The sequence below is a fragment of the Otolemur garnettii genome, unplaced genomic scaffold, assembly GCF_000181295.1.
Source record: "Otolemur garnettii isolate 467f Iridium unplaced genomic scaffold, OtoGar3 scaffold00120, whole genome shotgun sequence".
In the NCBI taxonomy this organism is placed as follows: Eukaryota; Metazoa; Chordata; class Mammalia; order Primates; family Galagidae; genus Otolemur; species Otolemur garnettii.
This window is the reverse complement of record NW_003852515.1, coordinates 3,915,844-3,926,776: the sequence shown is the minus strand read 5'-3', so window position 1 is coordinate 3,926,776 and position 10,933 is coordinate 3,915,844. Positions and strand designations below refer to the sequence as shown.

General features: G+C 37.4%; 1 protein-coding gene across 1 annotated transcript in view; it reads left to right on the top strand.

Moving 5' to 3' along the window:
- POMP (proteasome maturation protein) overlaps nucleotides 1-10,933 on the top strand; it is a 19,785-nt gene extending 8,852 nt beyond the window's left edge. Inside the window, exons 4-6 of the mRNA XM_003797611.3 lie at nucleotides 1,687-1,788; nucleotides 5,309-5,402; nucleotides 10,754-10,933. Coding sequence (XP_003797659.1) covers nucleotides 1,687-1,788; nucleotides 5,309-5,402; nucleotides 10,754-10,821 — 264 coding nt within the window. The 3' untranslated portion in view covers nucleotides 10,822-10,933. The remainder of the gene's footprint in view (nucleotides 1-1,686; nucleotides 1,789-5,308; nucleotides 5,403-10,753) is intronic.

Sequence of the window (10,933 nt, the reverse complement as noted above, 5' to 3'; positions counted from 1 at the left end):
TGTTGTTTGGCGGGTCCGGGCTGGGGATTCGAACCCACCACCTTAGGTGTACGTGGCTGGCGCCTTAGCCGGTTGAGCTATAGGCGCCGAGCCGTGCAGTTATAATATCTTATTACAATATGATACACATGAGTTTGGATTTGTCAAGGTTTATACAAATTGAATTTTTCTACATGAAATTATATTTATTGCTGAGTGTGGTAACATATACCTACTCCTAGCTACTTAAGAGACTGAAGCAGGAGGCTTGCTTGAGCCCAGGATTTTGAGGCTGTACCTGTGAATAGTCAGCTACATTCCAAGTATATAGCAAGATTAATTTCTTTCTTTCTTTCTTTCTTTTTTTTTTTGAGACAGAGTCTCACTGTGTTGCCCTCAGTAGCGTCCCATGGCATCACAGCTCACAGCAACCTCCAACTCTTGGGCTCAAGTGATTCTTTTGCCTCAGCCTCCCTTGTAGCTGGGACTATAGGCACCTGCCACACTGCCTGGCTATTTTGTTTGTTTGTTTAGCAGGCTGGGGCAGGGTTCCAACCCACCAGCTCCAGTGCATGTGGCTGACGCTCTAACCGCTGAGTTACAGGTGCCAAGCCCAAGACCGATTTCTTTAAAAATCATATTTAGTTATCATGAGGTTATCTTAATATTTAAAGGAAACCCTTGGCTTAGAACTTCAGATTATATATTCACAATAAAATATTGCAGATTTTCCCTAATGACCATGTGAAAATTTTGCTATGTCAAGCTAATTAAAAACCATAATCTTACTTTCAAACTTCATAATCATGTTCTAAGTAGGCACTAATTTCTCAATTGATTTTTGATCAAAACCATCTTTTTGGTGACTGTTAGAAAAAAATCTTATCCAGAGAATACAGTATTAAAAACAAAATGACAAGAAGTCACTTTACCTCATTACTTATTTACCTTAGCTCAGATAAACTCAGATAAACAGCAGTCTGTTTGCATATCATATTTACTATCCTTAAGAGTTATTTGGGGAAATTATGTGTTTTAGACTCCATGAGTCAAGTTGATTCATTTCGCCTGAGGTACATTAAGTTATGATCATTCCAGAAAAAAGTTGCTGATTGAACCCAGTACAAATTGAATGGACTTTTCAGAGTTTGGAATTTTTTTTCCCCAAGTCAATTACTGAAAAAAAAGTGAAGTTTAAAACATTACAGTTTATTTAATAGGATGGTATAATGGTCTATTTATTTTACTAAACTCTTTGAAATGTATACTTTCATATTTAGAAATTCTAAGCCAGTGTATGTGACATTTTCTAAATCTCAAATGATACCACTTCCAGTTTTATAGAACTTTTAATCAAAAGCACAGAAATATGATCATGCCTTATAAATATACCCTGGAAATATGAAAAACATTCCTAATTTATTACTTTTGTAAGTCCAAAATTTAGGTAATAATTTTACACTAGTGAAAGTATGGGCCATAGGCAGTTGCTCACACTCTGAATTGTAAAACTTTGACAGGCAGAGGCAGGAGGATTGTTTTAGGCCAGGAGGTCAAGACCTGCAAAAAAAATTTTTAAGTACACCTGCGTGCTGAGTAAAATACAGACATACATCCTAAAATTTATAAGGAGGAATTAATAAAAATACTTAGTTTATATTATGAATATTAAAATCTTTACATTTAACATTACATTGTCTTTTGTAGTTCCAGCTCAACCAAGATAAGATGAATTTTTCCACACTGAGAAACATCCAAGGTCTATTTGCTCCACTAAAACTACAGATGGAATTCAAGGCAGTGCAGCAGGTGAGTTTATGGATCTAAGTGTGTATGTGTACTGTATGTGATGATACCAATCTTGAGGACTCTTCTGTTTTCATACTGGCTATTCAAACCTTCTCTTCTCTGCTGCTTTACAACTTATTCTTCTTTATAGGATATGACCTTGATTCCTACTTCGTAGAGGAAAAAAGAAGTCATTAAATGGAACTCCTAATTACCGGCTCAGTGTCTAAAAACTTACTTACATCTGCTTTCATGTTTTCCCTATTTTTTTGTTTGTATTTGTGGGTTGCGTTGAATTTGACACGTCTAGGAATTTCCAAGTTGAGATATTCTTTATCTGATGTCTTCAGCCACCCTCTGCCCTGTCTTAGCAGCAGCATTTACACATATTTGAACCTCTTTTTTCTTTTAAAACTAAATAAAACAAAAATTCTGTCAATTTTAAATCCTGTATAGTAACAATTTTCTTTCATTGAATGTGCTTTTTGCAAGTTGAGTTCTTGAAAAAGTTGTCTGTGTTTGTTTTATGTACTCCTTTACCTCCTGTTCATTTAATCCACTCTAGTCTGTCTCATCACCTGATCACATCAGTGCAACAATGGGGACATTTTTTTGCCTGCATTTTACTTGATCTTTGATACTACTGGCTCATTCCTTCCCTTGGGTTTTAGAACATCAGCACTTTCCCTATTCCTCCTCCTCCTCTCCGAACTCTTACTCTCAGGTGTGTTTGTGTAGATTCCTTTTGTCCATTCCCTAAAATGCTAGGACACCAGATTCTGTCTGTTCCTCACCCAATTTCCTTCTTGTTCCTATGGCTTTAGTTACCATTTATATGCTATAACTCCCAATTCCCATCATCTGTAAACGTGTCCTCCAGTTGGAGTTTCACATGTACAAGTACAAAGTGACTCATTCCTCATATACTCCTTATAGTGTATGAATAGGTTTTGTACCTAAGGCACAAATGAGAGATTTAGACTAGGTTGTCTCACATAATACCCCAGCCTCTCAGCCCCCTCCCCAGATCATCCAGTCTATTATAATCGTCTCACCATTCCTGCTACATTGGTTCTCACCCTGCCATGCTTCTTCATTACTGCAACACTCATCCCTGTTGCCCCTTCAGCCTTTGTTCACACTATAGCTAGAATGATTTTTGCAAAATACAAATTTGATCATGCTGCTCATCCCTTTGACATGGCTTCTCTTTGTTTCCCACCATACTGCACACCCTCCTAAACTACCTCAGTTTTCTGATTATGTTCTTTCACCATTTGGTTTGTTCACAATGTTTTTCTTACTAGTATGGATTGTGTCTTACTCAATTCTATTAATACCATCAATTGTATTTGGATAAGTCATTCTAGAAGCTGCTTTGAGTTCTTCTCTCTAGACAATAAAGCTCTAAAATAACATGGCTTTAAATCAGAATAACCTAGGTCTGAATCTTGGTTCTGCCATCTTCTAGTCTTAAAAGTATCACCAAGTTAGAGCCTTTTCTGAACCTCAGATTTTTTTCTTTCTTTTTAATGTGAAGTGGAGAGAGTATTAAGAACAGCTTGGGGGCCGAGTGCAGTGAGTGGCTCATGCCTGTAATCCTAGCACTCTGGGAGGCAGGTGCATTGCCTGAGCTCTTGAGTTCGAGACCAGCCTGAGCCAGAGCTAGACCTTGTCTCTAAAAATAGCAGGGTGTTATGGTGGTCACCTGTAGTCCCAGCTACTCGGGAGGCTGAGGCAAGAGGATCACTTGAGCCCAAGAGTTTGAAGTTACTGTGATCTATGATACCACAGCACTCTACCCAGGGTTACAAAGTAAGACTCTTGTCTCAAAAAACAAAAAACAAAAAACAAAAAAACAGCTTAGGACAGTGATTCTCAACCTTCCTAATGCCATGACCCTTTAATACAGTTCCTTGTGCTGTGGTGACCCCAACCATAAAATCATTTTTGTTGCTACTTCATAACTATAATTCTGCTACTATTATGAATTGTAATGTAAATATCTGATATGCAGGATGTATTTAGGCAACCCTGTGACAGGATCGTTTGACCTCCAAAGGAGTCTCAACCACAGGTTGAGAACTGCTGGCTTAGGGTTATTCTGAAGATTAAATGAAGTAACATGCTTGACAAAAAATTGTTAGTCTTCCCTTTATTTTCCTGTATATTACTCAGATTTTGACATATTGCTCTAATTTTGAACTTAAGTTTTTAATACTGTTTAATCCAAAAATCTTTGCCCAGATTTCTGACCTTTTCCCATATCCTTTAGCAACTCTTGCTTGACAAGAATTGTTGCCTGTCATTCCTGCTGGTGATGCCTTCCTGTACCTCTGATCTAACTACCAGACCCCTTCCTGCCTGGTTTAATTTACAGGCTCCTATTTCTGTTGCTCTTTCTCCTCTTTCCTCTCCATTTCCTTTTTCTTTTAAAGGCTTGACAATCCAGAGGAATTTTTCCACGCTATAAAGATTTAAATAACTCTATAGGCCATTAGTAATTAGAAATAGTCTCTTTAATCTAGATATATTTTAGGGGGTGGGGAGAAATCTGAGTATAACTGCCTGCTTAGATTCTAAAGGTGTGATTATGTTTAAAATACTAATATCATATCACTGATTACCTGTTACTCTTTTGACAGTCTTTTGGTAGTTATCTAAATTTATCTATATTGATTTTAATTATAACTCCTGGATAACTAACAAAGAATAGAAAAACTAAAATTTTGGTTTGGCTACATTAAAGTTTATGGAGTACCACCTACATGCCAATGACTATACTAGTCACTAGATACTTTACACCACACCTTACTATAATTTTTCAAAGGAAGATAGGATTATCCTGTTTTACAGATGAGGAAACTGAAGCTGAGATGGGTCAGGTAACTTGCCCCAAACCATATAATTGGTAAGGGATAGAGTCAGAATTTGAATTTTGATTATCCTGCCTCCATAGCTTATGCTTTCTCTATTACACTTAGGAGTCAGTCTGCTGTGTATTTAATACCTGGAAAAAAAAAAAAAGATCACATTACTTGGTAATGGCATTGTGTTTTTAAAGGCTCCACAAGTGACTTTGATCCTCATTTCTGCTTACTGCTACTGTTTGAAATGGTTGTACCTTACTTTTGTACAGTGAGCAGTATGAAACAACATAGGAAATGTAGTAATCTGTTACTGAGTAGAATGTGCTGTCACTGACTTGGAATTTCTTCAGGAATTTGATCACCCCACACGTATCAGGAATGTGACATGCTGTTAGGCTTTGGGATTTTACGTTTCATCACGTGGTTATGTGCTGTAGTTTCCTTGGACAGAGGTAAAACCTCAAAATGTGTGCAAACCTGATGGTATTATTAAGTGCTAATATAATTTCATTGTTATATTGTCAGTAAAGTTTAGAGGAATTTTGAATTTAAAAACTTGGTGTCTAAAATATGAACTATCCCTCTTCCCCTGGTTAAACTGGTATAGAGAATGAAATTAGGTTATGTGTTACATTTTTTTGTGATCTTGCCCTTTTATACTTTTCCCAAAGGTTCAGCGTCTTCCATTTCTTTCAAGTTCAAACCTTTCACTGGATATTTTGAGAGGTAATGATGAGACTATTGGATTTGAAGATATTCTTAATGGTAAGTTGTCACTCATTACCTTTGTATGGATCTCCTGTATTATACAAGGGGCAGCAGCAAACATGACAGACAAAAGTTTTGCCTTTATGAAGCTTAAGCCAATTGGATTCACTTATGTTATTTGCTGCAGTAAGAAAAAGTTTAATGTTAATAACTGTCCTTAAAAGTGAAAAGAATTTATGAAATTCTAAGGCTACAGTCATTTCAGTGGAGTAATGGCAGTCATTCCTTTCATGTCCTGAGCATCAAGTCTGCTGTGTCAGTCTGATACAGTATTCCTAGAGTGGCTGAAACCACGAGAGTTGTTTCATTATTCACATTTGGGGAAGGTGAATGGTGCTCAGATTTCTTTGTGTGTGTGTATGTGGATTAATGTTTAAATGACTGTAGTCTTTAAAAAATGGTCCCCCTGAGAATGATTTTTGTACTTGTAGAGATGATGAGTAGGAAAGAAGAACCTTGTCATTTTTAACAAAATTCCCTGAATAATTGTATTAAGTATGAGATGAGTTTTAAGTAAGAACAATACACACAGCATCCTCTATTTTTTCTGGTCCCGAGGAAGATAAACAAATATAATCCTGTTCGGTACTGCCTCTGTTCATTATGTCCCAGAGAAGTAGAAAAGCCCAACAGGATTGAGTTTTATTAGTTTTGCTTGGCTGCTAATGTCCGGTAAGGAAATGCTGTGGACATAACAGAAGTCTAGTGAGCCTCCTTTATGAGAATCTTCCTTGAGGGAATGTTTTAAGTGCAGGAAAAGCTAGGATTCTTAGCTTTTACATGGAACTTAGATCTCATTTAAAACTAGTGAGGTGATAGTTCAGGTCTATGTAGTCATAACTTCTACTTAGTTATGAAAATACACTCATTTAATAATCTGGTTTGGGCCAGGTACAGTGGCCCATGCCTGTAATTTAAGCACTCTGGGAGGCCTCGGTGGGTAGATTGCTTGAGTTCAGGAATTAGAGAGCAGGCTGAGCAAGAGCAAGACCCTGTCTCTACTAAAATAGAAAAACTAGCTGGGCGTTGTGGGCACTGTGGTGGGTGCCTGTAGTCCCAGCCACTCAGGAGGCTGAAGCAGAAGGATCACTCGAACCCAGGAGTTTCAGGTTGCTATGATCTTTGATGCTTGGGCATTCTACCAAGGGTGACAAAAGGAGACTCTCCAAAAGAAAAAACAAACAAACAAAAAAATGTGTATGTGTATATATATAATATATATATATATCTACTCTGATAACTCTGTGTAGAAAAAGGGAGAGGGACTTACTAAGCATTTGTTTAGTCAGTCAAATACTTTTTATATGTCAGGCACTAGGCTAGGCTCTGAAAATAGAAGCAGTGAACTAAACATCTGTGCCTCCTAATGCCAGAAGCAAACGTTAGGTAAATAAAACAAGCATAAATTGTGTTAAGTTCTAGGAATAAGAAGGATGTTGTTGAGTTTGCAAGAGGCAAGTGCTTCTGGGAATATGACACATAGATAGATTATTGAAAGACATGAATTAGTTGAGCTACATGTAGAGGGAAGAATATTTCAGGCAGAGGAGACAGTATGTTTGGGGTCTTTTCGTGATCTCTAACCTGAGAACAGCTGAAGAGCTCTGAAGGGTTTGAGATCTTATAAGCTCACATGTAGCCTGCCATGGATGCATGGATGCTACCAGAAGACACAAGATTCTAACGGACAGTTCATACTCCGTACAGTAACCAGAATATCAGTATTTCTTTTGGTGCTCAGAGGGCATGAAGAGAATCAGGTGATTCCTGCACCTACAGTATGTCTCTTTGCTGGAGAGGAACTGCAACTTCAGAGCATCTTATTCTTGTAACTGTCCTGTGCTCCTCTGTTTTCTGAGGTTGTTTACTTTAGAAACAGCCTTGGAAAGATAGCCCAGAACAAAGGCAATTAGTACAGCTGTCTGCTACCGAGATGTGCACAATTGTAAGGTACAGAGAATTGACTCTTGACACACATAAGAGCACTTTAAGAAGGCCCAAATGGTGGAGCAAAGTAGAGAGAATGAGGTGGAAAAGTCAGGCAGGGGACAGATACACCAGGGCCTACAGACCACAAAAAGACCTTTGGAGTTTCTCTAGAATGCAGTGGAAAGACATTGAGTGGTTCTAAGCAAAGATAGTGCCAAGCATGGTGGCATGCACCTGTAGGCCCAGCTGCTCAGGAAGCTGAGGTGGGAAGATCACTTGAACCTGGGACAACGAAAATCTCTTCTTGAAAAATTAAAAAAATTGTTTTTAGATCAAGAGTATAATGTGTTAGAAGTACATGTTTTAAAAGATCACTAGCTAACTTGGCATCCTTTTTTATTTGTTCTTTGCTTCTCTCTGAGGTAGATATACCTGGAAAGAACCTGTTTAGGTAGATGATTTTTATCACAGTGACACCTGTCCTGTTTGGGGGTAGTTTCCTTCTTATGGAAACTGTGCATAATATACAGGGTATTTACGTCTTTACCTTCGGGCCTTCATTTCTTGCTACGTAGAATAATTTCCCCCTCATTTTTCAGATGTTAAATGTAACTTCTTTAGAGAGTCTTTCTTTGACTAGCTATAGTAGGCCCCCAGTCACTCTGTCAGCCCATCTTACATTAATTCTGTGCTTAGTACTTACCCGACACTTTCCTTGTTTCATACTTTTTTTCTCCCCAACTTAAATACAAGCCTCAGAAGAGCTGAGGATTTGTCTCATTAACCATTGTATCCCCAGCACTTGATCCCTCGTGGGTGCCTGGTCGGTAGTAGGTGTTTACAGCTCTGGCTCCCCACATTCTCCTCATCACCTTTGACCCAGAATACAGTTTGAGGTTTATAATGAGGAACTGATTTTTGTAATCTGAACACTGTGTGAAGAATAAGTATTTGGGCTGAAGTTTTTGCCTACTCATCAGTGAAGTACTTCAGTAAGAAATGTCTACACGTTTTACAGGAAGGGGAAAGGTCTCTGAGGAAGGTACTGGTGAAATTGAAATTAGCTTTTTCTTTAATGATGGAAGGAGCCTCTCATTTGCTCAGTCCCCTCACTGGAAGATGTGCAAATTGAGGCTCAGGAGAGGCTCTGTCACCCCTCAGAGTCATCTTGTGAGCTGGGGGACAGCAGGTATGAGAACCAGTCTTTGGCCAGTGCCTAGTTTACATGGTTGTTATGTAAAGACAGTTATGCTGTCTGTTGGTGCACGTGATTTATTTAATAAGTGCATTCTTTATTAATCAGGATTTAGAAAGTTAGTTTATTCTCTGTTCAAAAATTTAAAACATTATCACTGAAACTGAGAGTCCCTATAATTACCCCAATCTCATTTTTCTCCCTCATTTCCTAATTATCATATTGTGCCATGTATAATGTGTATTTTGGCCAAAATTTTTGAGGGATAAAGATGCATGTTATACATGGGTGGTACCAATTCTGTATCTGTGTGAATGTTTTTAATTCTTTTATTTATGCTTATGCATTGCAAGTGTAACTATGTTAAAAAATAAATGCCAAAATTCCTTTATAATATAAAAAGCAAGTAGCTATTATAAAGAAATAAAATATGAATTAAAAAATTAAAAGGCTGGGCATGGTGGCTCACAGCTATAATCCTAGCACTCTGAGAGGTCAAGGCAGGTGGATTGCTTGAGCTCACAGGTTTGAGACCAGCCTGAGCAAAAGCAAGACCCTGTCGCTAGTAAAAATAGAAAAACTGAGGCAAGAGGATCTCTTGAGCCCAAGAGTTAGAGGTTGCTGTGAGCTAGGACAACATGGCACTCTACTAAGGGCAACAAAGTGAGGCTATCTCAAAAAAATAAAAATAAAATAAAACTATTTTTTTCCTGAAAGTTTGGGCCAAAAATGTGGCTGTGCATTATACACAGGAGAGCATTATACACAACAAAAATATGGTAACTTGTTGTTTTAGTTAGTCTTTGCTTCCAGCCTTTCTTCCTGTGTCTTTCTACAATTATATGTAGTCAAAAAATATTTGGCATTGCTCTGTGTATTTTTTTTAAGCAGTTGATATCATCCTGTGTTTATCTAACAGTATGCAGGATACATCAATATGTGTATTAATGGATACTTGATTTTTTCTGACTTCACTAACATAAAACAATACTGCAGCAGATGTCTGTTTTAAGTTTAGGCTTTGAATGCCTTTTATATGCACAGCGATTTATTGATGATGGGAGCAGTATCAGTTGTTGCTAAGGCTACTTCAGTGTGTGACAGGGATTCAGACTAAAGTATTGATTGCTGAACTGAGGTGGTAGATGATTTTTATCATAATGAGACCCATTCTACTTTGGGATAGCTTCCTTTTTGTGGGAACTGTGCATACATATACAGGGAACTTCTTCACCTTAGCACCTTCATTTGCTGTTTCTTCGTTTACTGACCTTCTAACTTAAAAAGGTCCAATGAAGAAACATACATGATGGCTGTATTGAAGTGTTACTGATGGTTGTCATTATAATGCAAACAGTTCCTCATAACTGCAGTTTAGTTCATTAAGTTCTTATTCTGTTTCTAGTCCTATGTTGAGGATTAGGAGGCAAAGAAGAAAAAATGCTTTGTCTTTAGGGAGCTTACTATTGGTATTACTTTTAAAAGTGATTCTTTTATGTATGTTATCACAGTTAATAAGACTTGTCTAATTTATCTATAAACACCAGAGAGTGAAGATTTTTAAGGTATTATAGCTTTAGAATTCTGGTTTATGTTGTGTGTATCCAACATAGCAGAAAACAATCTGTATTATTTTCTGATAAGACATTTTTGCAAATAAAGAGATTGGAATGGTAAGCTCTCACCTCATGGGCGCAATGTAAGGGTATATAGCTGGATGAGGGCTCAACTACAACTGGAACTTTAGCTTAGAAACACAAACAGTGTAACCTAATCATGTATACCCGCATATTAACCTGAAATTAAAAATATATATAATCCAAAAAAAGGTTAAAAGAAAGATTGTTGCCAGAGTCATGTGGGAAGCCACAAGAACACTTAAGAACCTTGATAAAGGAAAACTTTTTAAATCAATTTTTTAAAAATCAATTATATTGAAGCAGAATTGACTCAATAGTAGAGTCACCTATTTTTAAGTGTGCAGTTCTGTGAGTTTTAATAAATAGATACAGTTGGGCCCCCTCAAGCAATATGTAGAATGTTTTCGTCACTTCCCAAAGTTCCCTTGGTCTTTTTGCAGTCAGTCCCCCCATGCTGGCCCCAGGTAATCATTGGTCTTATTTTTCTGTGACTTTAGGTTGGTTTTGACTGTGTAAGTGAAACCATTGAGTTTATTTTTTTTTTTGGAGACCCTTTTAAAATGTTTGTTTTTGTTTGTTTTCAGATCCATCACAAAGTGAAGTAATGGGAGAACCACACCTGATGGTGGAATATAAACTTGGTTTACTGTAATGCATCGTGCTGTTTGTGAAAACAGAGGGGCCGCATCTTCTTTATGGTTGTCTTTTTACTGTGATGTGATGTATACGACATTAAAAGTGCTGACGTGAGAAGCTTTGTGAAA